Source organism: Littorina saxatilis, linkage group LG17 (assembly GCF_037325665.1).
Source record: "Littorina saxatilis isolate snail1 linkage group LG17, US_GU_Lsax_2.0, whole genome shotgun sequence".
Classification (NCBI taxonomy): Eukaryota; Metazoa; Mollusca; class Gastropoda; order Littorinimorpha; family Littorinidae; genus Littorina; species Littorina saxatilis.
Window position 1 is genome coordinate 25410634 of NC_090261.1, and position 26017 is coordinate 25436650.

Consider the following 26017-nt stretch of genomic DNA (forward strand, 5'->3'; position numbering starts at 1 on the left):
CGCATGACATGACAAGATAGGTACTTCAAAAGAACAAAATTATTTTTACTCCCTCATATATTTCATTCCAAAATCATTAATACCGTGTTTATTCAGAGATAAGACATATTTTTGAATCCAATTTAAGCGGTTCAAGGTCAAAGTACAACCAATATGGCGCCTGGGCTTCGCAGGGTTTTACAAAGGTATAGAAATGACTTTGTGTGGCCACATATGAATCAAAATCGCTTTCGGATATGCCGCAGCGATTGTAACGGGTGTCAATAAGCATGGAACATCACAGGCGAGGAGAAAATCGTCCCTGGATGGCATGATCGTGTTTAAAAACTTCGTATTTGTGATTGTGTCCACCTCGGGGTGGTTCAGCTATGCACCGAAATATCAACAAACCCGAGTTTTATGAGGAACTTCACACCCTAGGCTCTTCGAATGAGAAGTGCTGGGGTGATTACAGGTTCAATGGATCCCTACAGGCGAAATGATAATCGTAAAAGGGATGAAAACGAACACAGTCCTTTGTGGACTGCAATCTTTGACTACGATGCAGTCAGAGACGATGAGCTGAGCTTGCGGAGGGGCACCCAGGTTCAGGTTTTGAACGTGGACTCTGGGGATGATGGCTGGTGGATGGGAAAAGTCAACGGGAAGGTTGGCATCTTTCCCAGCAACTTTGTCGCCAAAGATTCACAGTTAAACACAGACAAAATTCCACCAGACATACAACAAAATGACAGGCCCTTTCAGATAGATTTTGACGAGGAATTGGAACTTGAGGAAGTGATAGGTGTTGGTGGGTTTGGCAAAGTGTACAGAGGCAAATGGAGAACTGAAACAGTGGCAGTGAAAGCAGCAAGATCTGACCCAGATGAACCCATCAGTGTCACCATTGAAAATGTGCGAAAAGAGGCTAAAATGTTTTGGTTGCTGAACCATGAGAACATTGCTGCATTAGTGGGCGTGTGCTTGAAACCTCCAAATCTGTGCCTTGTGATGGAGTATGCAGCTGGTGGGTCTTTAAACAGGGTCCTTAATGGAACTGGAAGGCGAATTCCACCAGACATTTTGGTGAACTGGGCTGTTCAGATTGCCTGTGGCATGCACTATCTGCATGAGCAGGCTCCCCTGACTTTGATCCACAGAGATTTGAAGTCAAGCAACAGTAAGTATTGTTTTCTTTTGTTCTGCCTTTGCTATTGTGTCAGTCTTTCTCTATCATCATCAGTGATACAATTGGGACACACACCCTAAGTGTTCAGTTCAGTCTACATGTAGTTTCATTTTCCTAAAATACAGCCCGAAAGACTCAAAGAGTCAATGAAGCAAGTCCTGACGAATGTTTCTTCAAGTTTAAGATAAGACATGCTTGCGGCTAGCCGCTCGCGGAGCTATAGGAAGCGAGAGAAAAAACATTTGATGGCCATGCAGCTATGCAAGAATTAAACACCATTGGTTGATATCGAATAGGTCGTCTGCACTGGTCGGTAAACAGACATGGACAGCCAATCGGATTGGCAGCTGCACAGCTGCGATTTTTTCTCGGGTTGCGAGCAGCCCCAAAGGTACCTGGCCTTCACTTGCCTAATCCTAGCGTTCCTCGTGGTGAGAATTGCCCAAGAAACGGTACTTCCTCACTTCACTCGCCAATTCTCGCCTTAGTAAACTAAAGAAACGCGGGACTGGAGGATGCAGCTTTGCACTAGCTAGGCCACAAGTCATATTGATACTAATGATACTTATAGCAGCAAAACTGCTGAATTTCTAAAGTTCCAAAGATGCTGCTACTACTGAGTGCTACAACTGTACAAGTTTTTGTGAATTGGACAAATCTGTCCCTACCTTGTGAACAAAAGTAGGAAATTTGATCGGCTTCATGAATTTCGATAGGACATTTTAATTTGTGAGTGTGACTCAGCCGTCTATGACTATGAGTTGGATAGGACATCAGACCAACACCTGCTGATATGAATTGGACATTTGATTTTGAGGCAGTACACCGCACTATGTCCAGTGTCCAACGCCTAAAAAACATCCCTGAGTTCTATAAGTACTACTAGTATAACTACAGTGGACGCCGCTTAATAAAACCGCGGTTAATAGAGCCAGCCGCTTATAAAAGCCGATTTCAGACGGTCCGGATTTATCACTATATCTTATGTATTAGAAAAAGCCGGTTAATAAACCCAACCCGCCGCTTATTAAAGCCAGTTTTCTCAGAGAAATCACGTAGTTTGTGACTAAAACTCACATTATCTTGTTCTTGTAATCGCTCAAGTCATAGGCCTATTTATGTCAATGCTCACGCGTATCACGAAGTAACCGAGTTCAGAAAAGAATGTCTGTCAATAAAATCCGCACGTGTTGAGTTCATAAATTGTGTAGCTTTGATCGCGTGTTGTGTTCATGACTAAATTAAATCAGTTTACTGTTTTCTATCGGATTGGCAACAAGAGGTATTTAATCATACATGCCGAAAAGAAAACGCCAGGATTTGACAACAGACGAGAAACTGGAAATTTACAAGAAATTTGAACCATTCGCAGATTCAGTGAGAGAACTGATGTGGAAGACGACCAACAAACACTCATAAAATTGTTCTTCTCTGCCGAGTAATGATTCGTGACAGTGACAGTGAAATTATTGATGTACCAAAGTGATCAAAGTACACGTACATGTACATAATTAAAACAAAAGTTCAACATCCTTCGTGAAGTTTTGTTTAGATTCAAACAAGTGTAAATGACGAAAGAAAGTGACTAGGTGACGTAAACAAAAGAGAAGATTTTTTTCTTCTTTCGAAAATGACGTATTCCTGGACCGCCGGTTAATAAATCCGCCGCTTATTAAAGCCATTTTTGGTAGGTCCCGAAGTGGCTTTATTAAGCGGCGACCACTGTATAAGTCATGAAGTTGCAGGCACAAACTGTGACAAAAGTCCAGATGAATGTCCACTGCTGTTGTTCTGTTGTTTTTGGAAGTACTGTAGGTGCAAGTAAATTTCTTGTCTAGAAAACAGATGTGTGTGTATCAAAAGACTTCTGGTTGCCCAAATGCGAGCCATGTCACTTGATTCACTTGGTGGTTAAGCCAATGCTGCACATTATTAAGGCCAAGGACTGAACCAGTAGAGTAGTTTTTATCAAAACAAAAGGGAGCAAAGCCAAAATTGACATAACGGCCATGGCATGATTGATAATCATTATTATGAATTATATTGCTGATACTCTTTTGCATTCTACTTTTAGTTTCTAGTCGTACTATAGTTTTATGAGTGTTTTACTACATTTGGACCACCAGAGAATAATATATAACCTGTAAGTGTAAAGTCTGTAAAATAAAAGGTGAAATACAGGATTATACTATAGTAATAGTATTGGCCCTAACTGCTATTACTCGCTCTAAGTCTAACACTGCAACAGTAACTTCAATAAGAATGCATAATGCCCCAAAAATATGGAACTTAGAAAGTGAAAACCAAAAGAAGGAAGATTCACTGTTCATGATGCAACCTAATACTGTGATAGTGTGGAAATGCAGGGACACTGCTTTTGTAATGTTAGGGGGACAATGGGTGGGGTCCTGGGAAGGGTTAGGAAGAGTTGATAGATCACCACACCACATGTGACAATGTCACTTGTTCTGTACTGAATGACAGGCAAATGCCTGGCGAAGTCAGTGCAACTGTAAGGTGGAAATAATAGTTGCAGAACTTTGTACAAAAACCTTTGTGGCAGTGTTGCAAATGACAAGCTGGGTCGACTGAAGACTTATAAATCATCAAGAGGGCGTGGTGTTTTGTTGAACATTGACATGTTTCATTAATATTAGCATCAAAATGTCTTTCAGGTAACAAGGCTTGAACAATGTTTGCAAACACTACCCACCCTAAAAGTAAAACTGTACTTGCAGGGACAATTGACATTAATGAGAATGACACTGAGTGCTGACAGACATAATTATATGGTGTTAATAACTTAATTGTTGTTACTGTTGACAGTGACACAGTTAGTAAACTATCAAAGATCATAAAGCCTGAAGCAAACAGTGCAAATAAATTTTGTGAACAGTGTATATAATGTCAAAGATTCAAACTTGAAATTATTTAAAACAAAATACAAATCATACATGTATTTTTAGTATATTTTACAGAGCTGTGCTCCCTTTTAGATCCCTGCGCCTTGAGTCCGAGTCTGGAGATACGCGCGCGATATGACTTCATATTTAGCATAAGCATACATTACAAGAGAACAGCACCAGAACTTAGAAGAGATTTTACTATTTTAGCAAAACAAAAGACTTGACAATATCTTAAAAAAACAAAACAGTTTGACTTATGGTGAGACAAACAATGCTAACAAACAAAAGGAAGACAAAGACAGCACAATTCATGCACAAGAAATTATGGATTATGGTGTGCTAAGTACATTAGTTATCATACAATACATGTGATGGCTTAAGAATGTTCCTTCATTCGACAATTTTTGTTGGAAAAATCATTGGTTTGGGAACAACAACAGTAACAAAATAAGTTTATTGGAAATGGAAGCTAGAATGATCTTTTTGTTACAGTGACAGCAAATGTCATTTCTCTTTAATTTATGTGCAGTTTTACTGAAAGAGTTGGTGGACGATGGGAACTTGACCCAAAAGACGCTGAAGATCACAGACTTTGGTCTGGCGCGAGAAGTGGAGAAGACAACACGGATGAGTGCAGCAGGAACCTACGCCTGGATGGCTCCAGAAGTGATCAAGTCCTCTCGCTTTTCCAAAAGTAGTGATGTTTGGAGGTAAGTTCTGTAAAAAAGATAATAATAATTATGTACACAAGCATACAGACGTGTCTACATGTATATAATATAAAATATCAGAAGTTGTGAAAGAAACAATTGAAAGTCAGCAGAGACTTTCGGGGCGGGGATATAGCTCAGTCGGTAGCGCACTGGATTTGTATCCAGTTGGCCGCTGTCAGCGTGAGTTCGTCCCCACGTTCGGCGAGAGATTTATTTCTCAGAGTCAACTTTGTGTGCAGACTCTCCTCGGTGTCCGAACACCCCTGTGTGTACACGCAAGCACAAGACCAAGTGCGCACGAAAAAGATCCTGTAATCCATGTCAGAGTTCGGTGGGTTATAGAAACACGAAAATACCCAGCATGCTTCCCCCGAAAGCGGCGTATGGCTGCCTAAATGGCGGGGTAAAAACGGTCATACACGTAAAATTCCACTCGTGCAAAAAATACACGTAGTGTACGTGGGAGTTTCAGCCCACGAACGCAGAAGAAGAAGAAGAAGCAGAGACTTTCTACTGAGATTTGTTAAAGGAAAAGTCCAAGGTTTAGGGTCACTTTTGATATGTTGACCCTCTTAATTCATCAACCACAAATGCGTGTGTAAAAATGAACTCAGAAATCCAAAAAGTTTACTTTGACTCGTTTTTTGGTTGTTCTGAATCGTTCCATCGCGCGCGCAGTCTTGGCTCATGACCTTGTGCACATACGTGTGCTACGTCACGAGCCTTGAACAACAAACATGGCCGGCTCAAGCAGTGAGGAAGACAAGTGGAATACGGACCGGTTTTCAGCCAGCCTGAGGTTTTAGCGTGCCCGTTTGAGCCTCTTCGTCGTCAAAATGCTGGCGAGGCCACAAGGAACTGCTTGAAACAGAGCCAGCATAAGCGGCAATACGAAATGGTATGTGATTCTCTTTGTTGTGTCAGATGTTGACACACTAGATCTACTAGTCCGTAGTCGCTACCTCTTGCATGCTAGATCGAAGTCAGCTGTGTTTTTCACAGATCAGTTGATGTGCTTCCACAGATCTGTAAGCATGTAAAGATTATTGATTTATGCTATTATTTCAGGCATCTGGTGTTGTTTATTTTCCTATCTTTAATCAAGGATTTCGTCCTTGAACTGCCCAGTTTAGAATAAATGTTTCCACAGTGATGTTCACACGCGACTATCCTTATTTTCTCTTGGAATTCTGAGTAATTTTTCAGTCACACAACAAAACATGTAGACAGCAAGTTAACATTGCGCAAAGTCTGTTTCTTGCGGACAAAACTGCAATTATCCTGGTATTTTTATTTGCGACAGTAAAACACTACATGACATCGACACCACTAAACAGTGAAACTTTTTTGAAATGGCGGTGGGCTGCTTTCATGTGCTAATACTAATAGTGATGCTGACATTTTTCTTGCGAAACGGTCAAAGGGAAGTAATAAATGAATTTAGTTTTTTTAAACGAGCACACGTGATTTCCGATCTCAAACTAGATCTGAAATCATAAGATTTTCTGAGCAGTGGCGAAACGCTGATGGCTAGTGATATCGCAAGCCGTTTTGGAAGCAAATAAGCACTGTCAGACATATGCTGAAACACGATTACAGCAGTTCAAACTTTTTGATCATTGATTTTTAGGAGTACGCAATGTCGGACAGTCACACTACAAAAAGACAATGCGTTAGTGCATAGATCGGTATTCTCAAACGTCACGAACAGACAGTACGTTGCTACTATATTATTTTACTGTATTAACAAAACCCCACAGTCCCATTAAAAATGTGTGGTGTGTGCTGAAAAGCAACCATATGAGATTCAGTCAGTGGGACCCTGAATCTACCTGGGGTTAAATCGGGTTATTGACTCTCATTGCATGAATTTTTAAACTGAATATATACATTACATGTACTACTGTTCGTGTTGTTTTTGTGATCCAGTACAATTTCTGTGTATACCTTAGAATCTCAAAGTAATTTTTGAACGGGGCATACAGATGATACATGTTGCCATGATCACAGAGTGATACGTGTATTTTGCTTATCAGGTGTCAGTGCAGAAACTCCAAGAGGGAACGAAATTCAAATATCTGGAAAACCTGGATGAGGAGATAGACAGCCTAACAGCACATCCTCCTATGTTTGCTCGGACATCTACTACCTTCAAACTGCATACTATGCGTACACACAGGAATATGGACGACTCAACATTGATCAAAATGGGTAAGTAACACAACACAAACAGATGATTTCCATTATGATAGATTTATTTATCTGAAAGTAAAATTGACAACAGAGTGTACAATTTGTTTTCAAATACAAAAATATCACATTGGGTTAAAAACAAAACACCATCATATATATCATTAAAACTATTCTTTATTTCTAAACACATACATATCAGCATAGTTTATTCATGTAAACATCCTCATTTCGGTTCCCAGTCTATCTGAAATCAAGGTAAGATATATGCCCCCAAAAATAGCGATCACACAGTGCTTCAGCATGAATTTGAAAACCTGCTCTACGTCACATAGACACAGCGTGTCTTATGATTCTATCCATCCTCTCCAAACAAACACGTACACGTTTTCTCTGGTACGAATGTCTTAAAAGCTCAAACTAAGCTGCTGTTTTATTCTGTCTTGCTTTGCAGGAAATACAGGCACGTCGCTTACCCATAACAGGCAGCTGGTGCGCTAGCGAGTGGGGTTCCTCGGCAGAAGCATCAGAGTACCATTACCAACCTGTGCAGTCAAAACAATCAGAAATACTTTCCCAAACGGATGAAGAGTGGGGTTCAAACTCCCTGAGCTACAGAAGGCTGAAATATACTTTTACAAATCGTGTGACTGTGTTGAACAGATTCCTGCATGGTTTGAAGATGATACTGGGTTGTCACGTGGTACAGTACATGGTTCACATTCTGCAACATTTTGTTCCAGACTTTTTCCACTGTTTGGTCTACTCCTGCATCAGGTAGTCAGTCCATGAGCCGGTCAGCATAGCCTGTGTCCAGTATTGTCCGTTTGCCTGTTGCCTGTTGCCTGAAACATGGTTTTTCGGAAGTAACTCACGATCTCTGCACACATTTTAACATGTGAATAAGAACAGAAAAAGTTTGTCAAAAGTATACATAGTTTAATTTGCATTTACTTCAAGGCCAGACTTCCTTCTCGTTCATTATTTCTTCATAAAGATTCTGAAAATTAACAAAATGTTTCCCCCTATCAAGGCCTCCTAACTTTTTTTTTAAATGCAGGTCGGTTTGTTGTCATCTGTGCATTACTACCTCTTGCCACCCGTGCGGTCATTGCCACCAGGTATCTCAACAATCAAACCGTCTATACAGGCTTAAAGGCACGTCCTTTTTCAAAACAGGATTGCTCACTACACAGATCTGCGAAGACTTTTACAGAAAAAAAAATCTCTTGACTTGAACATATACCAGGAATAAACATCCTGACTGGTTTTTGAAGCTGCCGGGATTTTTTTAGGGAATGTTTTACACGTGTGTCATAAAATTCTACATTCCCAAAGAGAGTACCCATACAGAGTGTTCAGTTCTGGTATTTTTCAAAACGGAAGGATGGCCATATCCCATGTAAAAGCCTGGTAAGATTTGAGATTTTGAACTCAATCGTTTACACGGGAAGGGCTGTCCATTTAAGAGGACGCATCCATGCCTGGATGAGAAATACACTGATAACACAGAAAAAGCACGAGTTTAACCTGCATATTCACAAAACTGGTTCAGAGGCCCGGTAAAGGGAACACATGTTAGTTATTTTAAGAGAACATCACGAAGACCTAATTATTAAATTAAAGCCTTTCTGCACGAATGTACATCTTCTATGAATTATATTCTAAAACGCCACATGTGTAATTCATTCCACACACAAAATCCAGCTCCAAGAAGCAGCGAGGCTGTTGATTATTGGTATGTGTTCAAGTCGACAGATGATTTTTCCTGTGTAAACTGAGCCTTGGCAGATCTGATATAGTGAGCAAAGACCTGCATTTTTTTTTAAACGTGTTCAGAGGCCTTGAAATGGTTAAACATTCTGTTTATTTCAAGTAGTCTTTATGAAGAAAAAATTAACAACAAGGAAGGCAAATGGGTTGAAATGCAAATTAGATTCCTTTTGACGAACTTTTTATGTTCTTCTTCACGTGTTACATTATGCGTACGTAGATCGCAAGATATTTTCGAAAAAATTCATAGATAAGCCAATCTGCAAACGGACACAAATTCACAATATTTATGAAGCCAATAAATTTGACTCAAGAACAAAGCTTATGTGTTTGAGGTGATGTGCATGGGTATGAATGTTGAATGAGTCCGTCAAAGATACCCTCCATGTCGCCTTTATACAGTGGAACCTACCATTAAAATTATACCACCTTAAATTACCTTGCTCTTTCAAATGTACTGCTTAAACTTCTTGAACATGCAACTCTTGCTGTCTACCATAAAGACCATCAGGTCAACAACATACTCGTGAATGTTTTGTTTTGGTCTATAATTAAAAATTTCAGAAAATACCCTTTTTTGACTCACATGCGAAGCAAAAGTGAGTCTATGTACTCACCCGAGTCGTCCGTCCGTCCGTCCGTCCATCCGTCCGGAAAACTTTAACGTTGGATATTTCTTGGACACTATTCAGTCTATCAGTACCAAATTTGGCAAGATGGTGTATGATGACAAGGCCCCAAAAAACATACATAGCATCTTGACCTTGCTTCAAGGTCAAGGTCGCAGGGGCCATAAATGTTGCCTAAAAAACAGCTATTTTTTACACTTTTCCCATTTTTGACTCACATGCGAAGCAAAAGTGAGTCTATGTACTCACCCGAGTCGTCCGTCCGTCCGTCCGTCCGTCCGGACGTCCGGACGTCCGTCCGGAAAACTTTAACGTTGGATATTTCTTGGACACTATTCAGTCTATCAGTACCAAATTTGGCAAGATGGTGTATGATGACAAGGCCCCAAAAAACATACATAGCATCTTGACCTTGCTTCAAGGTCAAGGTCGCAGGGGCCATAAATGTTGCCTAAAAAACAGCTATTTTTCACATTGTTCCCATTTTCTCTTAAGTTTTTGAGATTAAATACCTCACCTATATATGATATATAGGGCAAAGTAAGCCCCATCTTTTGATACCAGTTTGGTTTACCTTGCTTTAAGGTCAAGGTCACAGGAGCTCTTCAAAGTTGGATTGTATACATATTTTGAAGTGACCTTGACCCTGAACTATGGAAGATAACTGTTTCAAACTTAAAAATTATGTGGGGCACATGTTATGCTTTCATCATGAGACACATTTGGTCACATATGATCAAGGTCAAGGTCACTTTGACCCTTATGAAATGTGACCAAAATAAGGTAGTGAACCACTAAAAGTGACCATATCTCATGGTAGAAAGAGCCAATAAGCACCATTGTACTTCCTATGTCTTGAATTAACAGCTTTGTGTTGCATGACCTTGGATGACCTTGACCTTGTCACATGTATTTTGGTAGGAAAAATGTGTAAAGCAGTTCTTAGTGTATGATGTCATTGCTAGGTTTAGCTGAAGGTCAAGGTCATGTAAAGGTCAAGCATGTGAGTCGTATGGGCTTTGCCCTTCTTGTCTCTGAAGTTTTTGAGATTGAATACCTCACCTATATATGATATATAGGGCAAAGTAAGCCCCATCTTTTAATACCAGTTTGGTTTACCTTGCTTCAAGGTCAAGGTCACAGGAGCTCTTCAAAGTTGGATTGTATACATATTTTGAAGTGACCTTGACCCTGAACTATGGAAGATAACTGTTTCAAACTTAAAACTTATGTGGGGCACATGTTATGCTTTCATCATGAGTCACATATGAACAAGGTCAAGGTCACTTTGACCCTTATGAAATGTGACCAAAATAAGGTAGTGAACCACTAAAAGTGACCATATCTCATGGTAGAAAGAGCCAATACGCACCATTGTACTTCCTATGTCTTGAATTAACAGCTTTGTGTTGCATGACCTTGGATGACCTTGACCTTGGGTCAAGGTCACATGTATTTTGGTAGGAAAAATGTGTAAAGCAGTTCTTAGTGTATGATGTCATTGCTAGGTTTAGTTATTTGACCTTGACCCTGAAGGTCAAGGTCATGTAAAGGTCAAGGTCAAGCATGTGAGTCGTATGGGCTTTGCCCTTCTTGTTTATATTTTTTTTATTCGGAAGCATACTAGCTTTATTTGAAACTACTTCGACAGATATAGTTTTGCAGGTTGCACAGAAAGCATAAACGATTAACATGAGTAGAAATGAACTTGTACTTGTTTTCATAATGTATTATTTGGATGGTATCTGTCAAAGACACTTTCTCGTTTTTTTGCAAAGCTAGAATAAGGCACTAATTTTCAAAACAAAACAAAAATCTTACGATGAATGGCACGTTGGTTTTCTCCTGTGGTGATTCTGGACGGTAGGAACAGGACTGGTCAACAGTTGCGTTATGATCACGGAGAACCGGGAAATCTGGAATGGTCACGGTGTCAGTGTCAAGTGACCTGTTCTGACCAGTGGCCGTGAGTGATGATGAAAGGTCTGGAAGTAAAAGAAGAGAGAAAATGAGTGTGAGCATAAATCAATTCGAAAGTATGCTTCTGATCTATACAGTACACTGAACATTTAGACACCCTCTGGAAGTCGTCTGGATGTGTATCCATGTTGTAGCAATTAGACTGGTTTTGCGTCTCTAAGTCAATGCAGAAAGATTAATTCCCTGCACAATTCGTAATCTTCTTGTCTCTAGCATGCAGGTGTCTGTTTACCTTACCGGTTGCACATCCACAAAAAGTTTAGATCTGGTAAAAATAGCATTAAACCATGATTCCAGCAAACGCTGCCAATTTCATAAATTGATATCAGGGGATAGTTTGCGACTGAATAGAATAGATAACGTGACACACTCATTGTCTTACGTGTACTCAACCCTGACTACTTTTTACTCTTAGCTCAGCTCAGACCGTTCTGTAAGTTGTAACTAACTCTGTAGATCTAGCCTGTGGCGCATCTGTACTCCAGCGAATATCAGCTGGACCCAGACACACTGTTCTGCACCAATTCGTATTCGCTGCGCAGCAAAACAATGTTTACGTATGCATGAAAATAAAAGCATGTACTCTGACCTTCAACGCATTCCTTCTTGTGAGATAATCCGCTGTTCGTATGTCGCCTCGGAGTTTCGATGGCTCGTCGTAATAATGCCCTCTCCGTACTTTTATGAAGGGAAGACACTGCAAGGGGTCAAAACATTTGTTTCAGGGATGAAACGCCAACTTTTGTGCTGCAGAAAAATGGCGAAATCTGTGTCCAGAAAGTGCCCGACACTTTGAAATCTGCACGCTTGTGCTGCACACATCTCTTCCATTTCCACAAGAGACTCAGAGTTTTATGAGGGAAAGTGTGCTATGAAATGCCTGGGGACATTGACGAGTTTCGGGCATACGGTGGTGACTTTTCTGTGTGAAAATCAAGCTGGTACTAGTGGTAGAATCAACACAATAACTTGTGACGTCACAGTGCACCGACGTCACAGTGCACCGAAAACCACGTGACCACTACTTGACCCCAGGCGACTTGTCTTGGTTAGCCTCGCAACACTAAATCTTCAACTACAACAACAACAATTTTTTTTCAATTTTTAAAATATTTTTCCAGAGATGTTTGTAACATTTGGCATTCGATTTTCAAGTTTTTGGGCATATTTAAAAACCTTGGACTTTTCCTTTAAGATCTCTTTGCAGAGCAAAAGAGAGAGAGAAAAAAATTTGTCCTTTATATTATCGCTGTTTTCCCATCTGAATTCTTTAAAGCGGAAATGAAACGCATAACTTACATTATAGTTATACTTTACCCTATAGATAAGTCCCTTCTCGATACAAGTAACTGAAATTGCTTAGTTTCACAGCTTTGCTGATTCTGATGGGGAAAAAATGTCAAAAGATGGGTTAAGCTTCAGTCACACACGCGATTCAATCGTTGAGATTCAATCGCGCGATTCAATCTTGAGCCGATCGCACATCACATCGTAGGCCATTGACCCATCACACGATGAATGATAGACGAACGATTGACGAACAATAACTCCACGCGAGCGGGGCGGAAGTGACGTGTCACAGTGAACACGGCAAACGCGCTTTGCGAGAGCAGACGCTAATGTTCGAACATCGCTCTACCTTTCTGAAAAATACCTTTCAGCATTTCGCCTTTGCGAGAAATAAAGTTTCCAGACAGTTGCAATTAATGTTTCTCGACCGCTGTACACGCCTAAAACGTCTCCTTTATATCTGAGTAAGAAACTGTTCTTCCAAAAAGTTTTGAATCGACGAAGAGACGCTGTCCGCCACTGTCCGCCATTATTTTACGTCACAGCGTGAAGGCCGCAACGGCGCGTTCTGATTGGCTCTGCCCCTGCGATTGACTGACGACTGGGTCGCAGGAATAGAACAAGTTCTAAAGCTCAAAGCTACAAGGAAATCGCATGAGACTGAGTCGCAGTCTTGTCGTAGCTATTTTCCACGACTCAGTCGCCCGTGTGACAGGGTAAATCTCACGATTGAATCGCGTGTGTGACTGCCCTCTTACAATTTTTAAGACAGAATTGTAGATTTCATATTGAATCATAATGGGTTTTTTAAATTTCCCTTTTCCTTTCATTTTTCAACTTTCCTTTTCATTTGTTATTGATATTGTTGGAAAATATGTTACTGGCCAAACATTTGTGGCAATAAGCAGTTCATGATCATGAACTTCGTAAAAGGTTGAAGGTGGAGTTTGCAACTGTAGCATTTTTTTAATTCTATTTCTGGTTTTTTTACTTCACCTCAATCAAGTAGGTTTTCCCCCCCCATATCTTTCAATCTGTGCGACAGTTTCACCAGCAGTGTTGGTTTTTAAGTTAACACTTAGATGAGTTTTATTTATTTATTTATTTTATTTTGTGCGTGTGTTTCTATTACAGCTATGGTGTAGTGTTGTGGGAACTGCTGACAGGAGAAACCCCCTACACTTAGATGAGTTTTATTTATTTTATTTTGTGTGTGTGTTTCTATTACAGCTATGGTGTAGTGTTGTGGGAACTGCTGACAGGAGAAACCCCCTACAAGGGCATTGATGCCCTGGGGGTGGCGTATGGAGTAGCCATCAACAAACTCACTCTGCCGATTCCCTCCACCTGCCCTCACATGTTCTCCAAGCTCATGTCAGGTGAGTTCCACTGGTGCTTCTTGTCATAGCGAAGGTGTTGGTTTGGGGGTTTGTTGTTTTTGTTAGCTTGTTTGTACGGGGCTGATGTACCAACCGGGTGTGAGCCAGCCACAGTGTTTTTGATTGGTTTAAATTGTTTGTTATTTCAACTAACTACAGTAAAACCTGCGAGCAAAGGACGCTCTTGGGGAGCCTTGCCACTGTCCTTTGTAGCAAGGTGTCCTTTCTTATGAATATGAATGCGCCAACATTTTTTTGGAGAAAAAAAACACCCAACAGTCACTGATTCTTTTTTGCCACAGTGATTATTAAAACTCAAAGTTTTGAAGCCCTCAAGTTTTTTTTGTTTTTTTGTTTTTGTTCAAAGAAAAGGAGAGAGAGAGAGAGACAGAGAGAGAGAGAGAGAGGTGCAATCGGTTTCTTATCTGAAGCAATGGGCCATTCACTGGAAGATTCTTTGATCGAGCTGTTGAAAACCACTCGAAGAGTTCTTCGTTCAACTCGTCATAGGTTGTTTTTCTTCTCTTAACACATTTTGCCGTCGATCTGGCACTGGAGTCCCACTGACTGAGAATTTGTGTTCGATCAGCTTTTATGTTGGAAATTTGAGTTTTTCCTCAATTCAGCTCATCAGCAACTTTTCGAACGGTCTTTATGACATCGACTCTCTCTTCTAAAGTCAAATTTTTTCGTTTTGGCATGATGAGACGAAGACGAAGGATGAGACGAAGACGAAGGATGAGACGAAGATGCATCACAGTACAGAAAGTAGAAACCCGAAATGTTTGTGAGTTCACGGCATCGACCAATGAGCGTGCACCATACAAAAATCAACTTCTTTCAAGTGCTGTACAAAATAAGCTTCTCGCGCGTTCACATCGCCAGCGAGATTGTATTTGCAGAACCAAGATGGCGGACCAGCGTCTGCTAAAAGCTGTCTGCTTCAAGGGTTTGTCCGTTGTTGACAAGTAACGAACCCAATCGGGACCAAAAAAGGGTGTCCGCGTCCGCGCCTTTGAGGTGTTCGCTCTTTTAAGGTGTTTTTGAGAGTAAAATACATCCGTCCTCACTTGAATTGTCCGTTATGCTAAGGTGTCCGCCGAAATAAGGGTCCGCTAGATGCAGGTTTTACTGTAATCTGATCTTGCAGCTGGCACCCAATGGGTTGGTAACTTTCTCGTGCACCTGATCGCAGGAAGAAACTGTGTTGGTCAGTTTGCTTTGAATGGTTTTTGTTTATTTCCTTGTTCGGTCAAGGAAGAAACCATCTAGCTGTGGTTTGTGTGTGTTTCTTTGTTTTTTCTTTCAGTCATTATTTTCGTTTTGTTTGATTGTTTCTTTTTACATTTAGTCATCATTTTCTGATTCCAAAAACATATAAATATGTTATATTCGGATTATAAACAAGCTTTAAAAATTAAAAATATAAAAATTATGATTAAAATTAAATTTCCGAAATCGATTTAAAAACAATTTCATCTTATTCCTTGTTGGTTCCTGATTCCAAAAACATATAGATATGATATGTTTGGATTAAAAACACGCTCAGAAAGTTAAAACGAAGATAAGTACAGAAAAGCGTGCTATGCAGCACAGCGCAGCCATTTCCGCGCTAAACAGGCTCGTTAATTTCACTGCCTTTTGCACGAGCGGCGGACTACGGTCATTGTGAAAAAATGCAGTGTGTTTAGTTTTATTCTGTGAGTTCCACAGCTTGACTAAATGTAGTAATTTCGCCTTACGCGACTTGTTTTGTTTTCTGTTTGCTTTTGTCATGCCTTAACAAGGAAGAAGCCATCCAGGTTATCAGCTTTAAAATGTTATCTGTTTGTGTGTCTGTAAGAAGAGTGTGTAAACTACTTGTACTAAATGTTTCTAATGTTAAAACATTCTTGATACTTTTACTAAATCTGATACTGTTTTCAGCATGAGTAGATTCCAAGTGGGTAATTTTTGCTGCTTATTTCGTGATACTGATAGTCAGAAAGATTGAGAGTAGCTGTGTTTCATTACAGCCAACTGAGCAACATCTAAAAAAAATAAAGCAACCAAGTGTTTATTTTAAACCACCACAAGCCTTTTTCTTTCCTGGATTAAATCTGCAGAAAGTACCCCTAGTATGGCATGTTCATATGTGAGCACTAGCGGTTTTGTAGAACAGTTGACACTTTGCATGGCCTCTTTTCGCTGACCTACTTTCTTCTCTCTTTTTTTTCTCAAGTGTGTATCAGGTGTTCTCTCCTTTCTTACTCTTTCTGTTTCCCCTTGTGTACCTCCAACCCCCCCCCCCCCCCCCCACCCCCCACTACTCCCAGCTCCTTTTTCTTTGACCAGTGTGTAAATGTAAAACAAACATGCATACACACATATAAACAAGATGTCACATCTTTATTAAACCAGTTCTCTAAAACTGTGTTTGTGAGCATGTTCTTATTTATAGGTGTATGACTTGTCTGTCTGTTAGTGTTCGTCTGACTGCCTGTTTATGATTGTGACTCAGTGTTTGTGTGTGTGTGTGTGAGATGGGGGTGGGTGGGGTGGGAAGGATTGGATGGGAATGGGATTTGGCAAGGGGGGGGGGGGGGGGGGGGGAGGGGCAGAGAGAAGGTAAGTGTGTTGACAAGTGTTTCATGATTTTGGCAATTCCTTTGGTCATTGACTTAGAGTTAGACTTTGACTTAGAGAAATCTGAGAAAGGCTGTTAAACATAGATTTAGAGAAATCTGAGAAAGGCTGTTAAACATAGTGATAAAAAAATAATGACAAGTTTTTTTATGCTCGACTGGGTATTTGTAGCCCCCTTTTTTTTGGTGCAGATTGCCACTTGCTAAAAGTGTACTCTTTTGTCACTCTCGGCTGAAAACAAATAGGTCATTTTTTAATCTGGTTTTACCGCCCGTGTACTCAGCTGTTTGTTTAGGACTTAGCAGCACATGCTAAATGCTACAGTATTATATTTGGATGGTCGGAGCATGCCAAAGTCAAAGGAATGAAGGATCTATAAATGTCTTGGCTTCTTTGAACATCTCCTCTCCCCAGCACACCCCCACACCCTTTTTTGTGGGGTGGGGGTAGTGGTGCAGACGAACTCTGTGTTTACACTGCGCGCAGGAGAGAATTTATGTAGAGAAAAGATATTTTTTACATTGTGCAAGTAAACATTTTTAAATGGTACAAAGGAGAGTTTGGGTTAAAGATGAAAGGGATGAGGGTATTCTCATTTTCAGTAACTGTACATTATAAGATGTTTGGTAGCTTGTTGACAGACCAGCTTTTTTGTTGGTCCAAGGGGACCATATCGTCATTTGTTTCATCTTTATCGACCAAGGCCGAAGGCCGCGGTTGATAAATATGAGACAAAAGGCGATATGCTCCCCGAGGACCAACAACAAAGTGCTGGTCTGACAACAAGCTACCAAACATCGTTTTTGTCATCATTTTGGTTGTGCAACAAAATGCACAATAACCCACAGGGAGACGAATTTTTAGAATCCAACTCCGGGCCACAAAGCATCGTCACAGTAGCACGAGATAACACGTCAAACTTGTAAGTGACGTCAAACGTAGCTTGTTGACGCTTTTCTTCCAGTCTGAAAATGTACAGAGCTGCGATCATACCTGTGAATTCAGTAAATGTTGAGCATATTTCTTTTCTTTTAAGTGTTTATGACTTTTCGTTGTGGATTTTGCGATTACAGAGATAAGTTGCAATTGACATTGAGTCGCCGCGGTAATTATCAACATTGATTGGGTCTTTGAGAGTGAATGCTTACAATCGTTGTCCTCGGAAACACAAATCCAAAGCCACGATGGTTCCACACATCAAACAATCAGCCTGATTGGCTTTGACTTTGACAATCCACGTTTCACATGAAAGCTCAAACCTATTCACCACCTCGAGTTATTGCATGGGGAACATGAGATTTATTTACCAGGTGTTTGTGAATGAAAACTCGTGAAAATGATGACAATGTTGTTTGTTGTGCTAACGGTATGATCACACCACAGGTTTCACACTTCCTTCTACATTTTCATTGCCAAATTTAGTCTCTTAGTCTTAAAATTCCCTTGTATCCTTTTTTGGCTGTTTTTAAAGCCAGAGCTCTGGAACTCCACACACTCCGAGGGTGGGGTGACTGCCAGGTATGTCCAAGGTCAAAGTCAAATGTCGAGGTCATGGCAGGGTGGAGTTAGAATTAAAAAAAACACCAAAATGGTAATTTTGGGGGACATTTTTTAAAGCTAGAGCTTTGAAACCTCACACACTCTCATGGGTTGATGACCTATGGTCTCGTTGACCCTTGTCAACCTCAAGGTCACAGCAGGGTCAAGTTTGGGCACAAGAAATGAAAGCAGTGTCATTTTCTTAAATGTTTCTGATGCTAGAGCTTTGAACAATTTTGGGTTTTGATTATCTCTACATATGACCCAAGCCTGGCTGATCCAGGTCAAATTTCAAGGTCACAGTAGGGTCGATAAGTAGGACATTATCATGTTTATCGAATGTTTATTGAGCTCAAGCAGCAGTTAATTTGCTTCTGATTCATATCAGTTGTGGCAAAGATGAGTCATACATGTATAGCCTTTTGCTCTTCAATCCTCTGCGGAACACTGCAACCCAGCCATATTTTTCAAAGCTGTGGTTTTCTTGGCTGCTTAATTCCTGGATGATGCTCAACAATGTGTACGCAGAATCAAGATGAACTTTTGTGTTTTGTTGAACGCTGAAAAAGACGTTGCAGGGAGTCTTTGGATGAGATTGCAAGTTTAAGATTGTAATTGTGTAAACTTCATGCATCTTTCTTTCTGTCTGTGTGCAGACTGCTGGGATCAGGAACCTCATACACGGCCTACATTCCAGAACATCGTCAAGCGCTTGGATGAGATCAGTACCTCTCCCTTTGTTACTACGCCTCAGGAATCATTTCACACCATGCAAGAGGACTGGCGTCTGGAGATTGAGCAGATGTTTGATGAGCTGAGGAGTAGGGAGAAGGTCAGTTGAATAACTAACTGTTGTTGACAGCATTTCTTTACATTTGTAGACTTGGTGGTATTGGAAAATAGAATAATAATGGAAATCACTAATGCCCAACTGCAGTAACTGTGAAAGTGTTTCATATGTGTCAAATGCATTCTTCAGACTAGCTTTGTTTGATAACATACTGTTTTTCTGGGAAATGTTTAAAGGGAAATTTGAGCAGATAAGATATTAATCAGGAAAATAGTAAGGTGTCATAACCACCGAAAATCATATCTGCTCATGGTGACTCTTGCTGCACTGTTCTCTGGATATTTAAAAAAAATTTAATCCAGGATGTATGAAGGGGTTTTAAATGCTCATGATCATCTTCAAGAAAGAAATATTCAAAGAAATAAAAAGAAGAAATAATCACTCAAAAACCGTTTTTAACGCCACAACTTTTGAGACCCTGTAGATTTTCTGTTGATAACGTCTGTAAATTTACCTCCATTTTAAGACTCCCTCTCTTTTAACCCTATCAGCCCTGACTGCAGTGCAGGCTCAGCAGCCTCTCCAGCCTGGAGGGTTTTGGCACTGTAGTGCAAATCTGATGGGTACTTCACTAAAGCGCTTCTAACTCTGCAACTAATAGTTGTAGACACATACAATTTTGTGTGTTGTATGATAAGTGCATGTTCTAACTTGTAGTAACTTTTCATGTTCATTCATGCCTTTTTGCACTCTCAACTCATCCCACAAAGTAAACAAATACAAAAAATGACAGCATTTTAGTTGTTATTCACTGTTGCAAAAAACATCAAACACAGAAAATGGACAAAACTTACTAAAACTTGAAAAACAAAACAACTTCTTACCTGTTGAGTAGCAGTCAGTACCTTCTGAAGTGTGTAAAGTTCAAAGAAATCCTTCTTCCAAGTCACAAACACAACACCAAAAAGTATGTAAACACACCACTCTGTCACAGTTGTTCCAATAAGTCACAGGATGTTTCTGTCTCACATTTGCATCGAAGCCCGCGCACAGGTCTTGTGCACTCAAATCACCACTTGTTTCACTCGATTGAGACGAAGAAACTTTGCATTCGGGATCATAATCACTGTCATCGTCGAGGAAAATCTCGTCAAGAACCTGCCTCAACGAGTAGCGGCGTTGGTTGCTCATATTTCGCAGGAAAAATGCTAAAAAAACACTCAATCGGACGATTTTCGTTCGCCAAATTGCGCCAAACAAAGAAGAAGGAAGTGGGAACAGATTTACCTCCCTTGCTCGTTACCTGCTTTTATTTTTAGATCAGAAACAAGGTCAGAGAAGATGCATGTCACCGCCCGACAGTTTGTTGGGCGCAGGTGTTGAAAGCTGCTAAGGAGCGCCCGACAAACTGTCGGGTGCAGGGCGGAAAGAGTTAAGACCTGATTTTCTCCGATTTTTGGAGGTCTTAAAATGGGGTTCCACTGTGTCTGTGTGGGTATTCACGGAGCACCGAATCATTTCAGGAGCTGCGGTGTCGAGAAGAGGAGCTGACGAAGGCAGCCTTGCAGCAGAAGCTCCAGGAGGAAGTGCTGAAGAAGCGAGAGCAGGAGCTGGCGTCTCGTGAAATCGACCTTCTGGAGCGCGAGCTGAACATCTTGATCCTGCAGCAGGTCATGCACAAACCCACACCCAAGAAGCGTAAGAAGGGCAAGATTCGCTTGAAGCATCTCAGGTCAGGTGGCAAGGCCATCAGCGAACCTTCAGGTATGTCCATGGACCTTTGATGTCTTGAGCATTTTTAAAAAAAATTTCTTTCACTGTGAATAGTTTTTCATTGTGCTGTAAGGAAAGGACTATATACATGTATTATTGGCTCACATGCGAAGCAAAAGTGAGTCTATGTACTCACCCGAGTCGTCCGTCCGTCCGTCCGTCCCCCCCGTCCGTCCGTCCGGACATCCGTCCGTCCGGCCGTCCGTCCGTCCGGAAAACTTTAACGTTGGATATTTCTTGGACACTATTCAGTCTATCAGTACCAAATTTGGCAAGATGGTGTATGATGACAAGGCCCCAAAAAACATACATAGCATCTTGACCTTGCTTCAAGGTCAAGGTCGCAGGGGCCATAAATGTTGTCTAAAAAACAGCTATTTTTCACATTTTTCCCATTTTCTCTGAAGTTTTTGAGATTTAATACCTCACCTATATATGATATATAGGGCAAAGTAAGCCCCATCTTTTGATACCAGTTTGGTTTACCTTGCTTCAAGGTCAAGGTCACAGGAGCTCTTCAAAGTTGGATTGTATACATATTTTGAAGTGACCTTGACCCTGAACTATGGAAGATAACTGTTTCAAACTTAAAAATTATGTGGGGCACATGTTATGCTTTCATCATGAGACACATTTGGTCACATATGATCAAGGTCAAGGTCACTTTGACCCTTATGAAATGTGACCAAAATAAGGTAGTGAACCACTAAAAGTGACCATATCTCATGGTAGAAAGAGCCAATAAGCACCATTGTACTTCCTATGTCTTGAATTAACAGCTTTGTGTTGCATGACCTTGGATGACCTACATGTATTTTGGTAGGAAAAATGTGTAAAGCAGTTCTTAGTGTATGATGTCATTGCTAGGTTTAGCTGAAGGTCAAGGTCATGTAAAGGTCAAGGTCAAGCATGTGAGTCGTATGGGCTTTGCCCTTCTTGTTATTATTATGATTACTATTATTGCGTGAATTATTGGTATTAGTCGACAGTTTCTTTTTATTTGGGAAAAACGAAATGGTGCAAGTGGCCTGTTATGCTTTCTAATACTGGAAATAAGTGACTAAACAAACTCTGTGCTTCAGACAGTGTTAGGGGTGTTTTTTTCTCTTTCTTTTGGCAGGACACTTCTGTAGTCTATATAACACTGCTTATTGATGTGTTGTGTTTTGTTGCCCAGATTTTCGTCACAACATCACTGTCCAGAAGGAAGACTTGATGGCGTATGACATTGAGAAGCGCTTCCATCCCTCCAGTCCCGACAGCCCCCCTGCCTCCCCCGCCCAGCCCTTGCCTCCACCCCGCTTCAGGGCCATTGCATGTAAGTCATCAAATTCTCATTTTAACACAATTTCTCAACATGAACAGTGTGTGGTAAAATGCAAGATAGTCATAGTTTTGGTTATAGAGAAGTGAACACGGATAAATTCTCCGTAATTTTATTTGTACAATCTGTAAGTTTTATATTTTGCATTTCCACCAGTCATTAATTTGATTTATGCATATTCTCTTTCACTGTATGTTTCTCATGTATTCACATTTGTGCCAACCCATTTTATCTCTGCAGATCCTCCTACCCCAACTCACCAATATGCAGATGCTGTGGGGAACGGTAAGAAAGGCAAAACATGGGGACCAAGCTCTGTGCAAAAGGATCGGCACCAGAGATCTTCCATCATCTTTGCTGACGGCCGTTGGTCCAAGAGCGCACCAAACTTGGAGAAATCGCTCCGCACTTTAGGAGCACATTCCAATTCTGGGGCTTTCAATGATCTCTGTAAGTATGAACTCCAGTGTGTGTGTTTGTGTATCTGTACATGTGTGTGTGTGTGTGTGTGTGTGTGTGTGTGTGTGTGTGTGTGTGTGTGTGTGTGTGTGTCACTGTATGTGTGTGTGTGTGTGTGTGTTTGTTCTTGAACTTCTGAAGTGTGGACATGTGTGAATCTGTTTTAATCCCGTCAAACCCCTGCCAAATCCATCTAAAAAAAATGACGGATGAGGCTTATGCGTTGTATAGTCTTGTAGGTCGTAAAGTATGGCACATCACTGACATTGGGCTGACACGTCTCTTTCTTGTAAACTTGAATCACAACCATTCTCACTTGCTCTACATTCTGACGCTTACTTTACCCTGTGGCTTGATGCTCTGCCTGTCTTTCTTGCTCCCAATATGCTCTGTGCGTGTTTTGCCTCACTTTCTTACTTCTCAAACAGTCAGGCTTTTTCTTTGTCACCAGACAAGGATGATGAAACGTTACCAGAATCACTGGAAGAGGGCGGCTACCCCACAGCCAAATCTCGCAGCATTCCAAACACACAGGTCACCACCTCTCCCAATTGGGACGGCACCAAACGCAAGAGACACGAGTCGGCGCTGATGCGCATGACAGCCATACTGGCCGCCGTGGGTGCAGGCTTCGACATTCGTTTGTCCAACACGGTGGCCATGCACCCCAACCTCCACTCCAGCGAAGGGGAGGAGAAGGGGAAGAAGCGTGATTCGTTTATTTTCAATCGACGTGACGCCTACTTAGGTGCTGTGCGAGACAATTTCATAGAGCCAGAGAACGATTTTCAGTCGTACCAGTATGCAACTCCTCATGGTTACTGGCACACGTACCATGGGGTCTCCACCCGCCATCGCCCCAGTCTCCACATAGATGGGGGCCCCAGTGGAACCACTTTCTACCTCGCAAGCCCAGATCAAACCGAAGAACAGGCACAAGGTTTCAATCCCCGAACAACGTCTCACCGATCCTCCTACGCGGACAGCGAGTCTTCTGTGATCTCTGGTGGCACTCCCACGTCAGAACAAACAGTTATATATAAGCGCCAGATCTCTGACAGCAGCACATACGAGACCCCCACTTCCTCCTCCACTGTCAGCCCTCCCTACAGGCCTTCCCAGAACCCCCATCGTCGCTCTGTGACTTTTGAAGACGAATTCAATCCTCAGGATTACAAGTCGGGGTCGACAGCCTACCCTTCCCACAGACAGTCTCCCAACAACACATCTAGCGGTGACGGTCAAGAGGCCTGGTACCAGTACGGTGGAAAGTACCCCCCGCCCAACGTTCCCGCACGGCGACGGGCAGGGGACTCGACCCCTCAACGCCCCACCACGCTGGATGTGGGGCAGCAGGGCCCCATACACCTCAAGTACCCGTCCCAGTCCCCCTATGGCCGTGCTCCCGCCTCCGCCTCCACCGCAAACCCTGGCACGGCTTCACGCACACCGGTAGACACTCCGACAGGGAACCAGGACAACACGCCCTACTGCTCCACGCGATCCCACCTCTCCCCGGGCAACACTCCGCCGCACATCGTGCACCAGAGGACGCTGCTGGACATTGATGTGGAGGGTCAGAGGCAGGACGCCACCCAGCCCCTTGTCTCGCACCGGCCACCCCGCCCCCGACCAATTGATTTGAATTTGGAACAGCAGTTTCTGCATTAGTTTGGATGACAGTTAACGCATGCACACAAATCTACGCTGTTTGGGTTGACACAAGGTCACGTAAAACACATTCCTCTGTTGTTGTTTTTTTGGTGTTATTTTTTACTGTGAATAAGTTAGGTGAATTTGTATACAACTGTGATTTTGCCCCCCACATCCCTTCCACCCCAACCCCATTACTATTTCCTTAGATCTAGTTATTTGTTATTCTCTGTTTAACCACTTACAGTTCTGTTACTGACTAAGGCGAACATGCTGATGTGGGAGTGCATACAGACACACTTAGACACATGCACACACAGTTATACGCTTGTAACATTTTGTTCAAATTAGTTTATTCATCCAGCCATTTATGCCTTTCAAAGATTATGGGGTAATCATTGTACTTTAGTGAAGACATGGATGCCTGGGTTCACTTATGACAACAGTCAACTGTTCAGCACCGAGTCTGAGTGCATCACTACATTTTGTATGTAGTTTCAAAGGCTTTGTCAGCAAAGTTAAAGATTTTCTGCTGAACTGTATAACTTTTAGAATTGGCAAGAGGACAGGAAGAGATAGTTGTATAAATCAGGGTCAGGGTGCGTGAGGGCAGAATTAGTTACATATGTCCTTAGTGTTACAGCTGCTGGGTTTATAGGAAGAAGTTTAGCTGTGCAGAAAAGTGAGAACTTGATCTGGAAAATGTAGATAAACATTCGGAAAGTTCAGTCTCAATATGGAATCAAAAGTGAGTAAAAGGGTACATAAAATGGCATTGAAGGTACACGTACTTGATCTACTTTATTGTTTATTTCTCTTGGTGTATCATGTTAGATAAGATATGGCAGTGAAGGGAATTTTGGGAGGAGAGAGGGGGGGTGAAAAGATGAAGAAAGGAACAAAATGCTGTTGCATGCAAAAATACATTGGACACTGCCGGCGCAAAGATGAAAGGGTCTTCTGTCTTGAAGCTTGGTCAGGTTTAGTTGCTGTGTTAATGAAAGCGCTGTCTGTGTACTTAATATTTCAACAAGAAACAGCTGCTTGCCTTTTCCTCCACCAGCCTGGAAACTAAATTATATATATTATATAATTGTCTCAATCACAGAAAACCATATTTCCATAATGTAGCTGTTCCGATTTTTGAAGTGTAACATCTGATCATAATCAAAGTGTATCTGTGTTTGAGGTGTTTCGTAATCAAACTTTTGGTTTCTGTATATCAATGTTGGTTTGTGTACTTGCTTGTGTATGATTTGTTTTGTGTATACGGAATTGTACCAAATTTTAGAACATGATATACGATGTTATGTACGACCGTGTTATTCATGATTTATCAAAGAGAAATTGTACAGGACGACTTGTCTTTGGTTCGCTGTTAGTCATTATTGCATCAACATCTATTTTCTTTCTTTTTGTTTTGTTTACTTTTTTTTTTAATATCTTGAACCATATCAATAGTTATGGAAAACTGAAAGATTTGGCTGTCCTTGAAAGGTAACCATATTGTTTTCATTATCCCCCTCCCCTCACCCCCCCCCCCCCCCCCCCCTCTCAGTCTTTTGTTCTGTTGTGCAGGATGGTTTGCTTGATCACTCAGACCACTTGAATTGTTCTGTTTGCATCAGATTATCGGTACACAAAATTGGTACACATTGTCAATTTTAGTGTGCTTTTGTACCATCTTTTGAGGGGGAAAACCCGATGACGACATGTTAGCACTGCATAATTTTGCACTAGTAGTAAGACATGTATAACATAATTCACATGACTTGGTAGCATGATTATAATCATATGTTTCACAGTGCCACTGTTCTTGAAATTGA

General features: G+C 41.3%; 1 protein-coding gene and 2 long non-coding RNA genes across 3 annotated transcripts; 2 read left to right on the forward strand and 1 right to left on the reverse strand.

Moving 5' to 3' along the window:
- Positions 1 to 154: 154 nt before the first annotated feature.
- LOC138952741 (mitogen-activated protein kinase kinase kinase 10-like) lies at positions 155 to 25719 on the forward strand. The gene is made up of 8 exons (XM_070324458.1): positions 155 to 1159; positions 4604 to 4784; positions 13880 to 14028; positions 18849 to 19024; positions 20506 to 20746; positions 21933 to 22073; positions 22320 to 22529; positions 22990 to 25719. The coding sequence occupies exons 1-8, from the start codon at positions 430 to 432 to the stop codon at positions 24207 to 24209; spliced, it is 3048 nt and encodes a 1015-aa protein (XP_070180559.1). The 5' UTR covers positions 155 to 429; the 3' UTR covers positions 24210 to 25719.
- Positions 5399 to 7809, forward strand: LOC138952216 (uncharacterized). Its single transcript, XR_011451329.1, has 3 exons — positions 5399 to 5685; positions 6824 to 6998; positions 7432 to 7809. It is a non-coding gene; the product is annotated as an uncharacterized lncRNA (long non-coding RNA).
- Positions 7690 to 12251, reverse strand: LOC138952217 (uncharacterized). Its single transcript, XR_011451330.1, has 3 exons — positions 11949 to 12251; positions 11201 to 11364; positions 7690 to 7815 (listed from the first exon to the last, which is right to left on the reverse strand). It is a non-coding gene; the product is annotated as an uncharacterized lncRNA (long non-coding RNA).
- Positions 25720 to 26017: the final 298 nt, after the last annotated feature.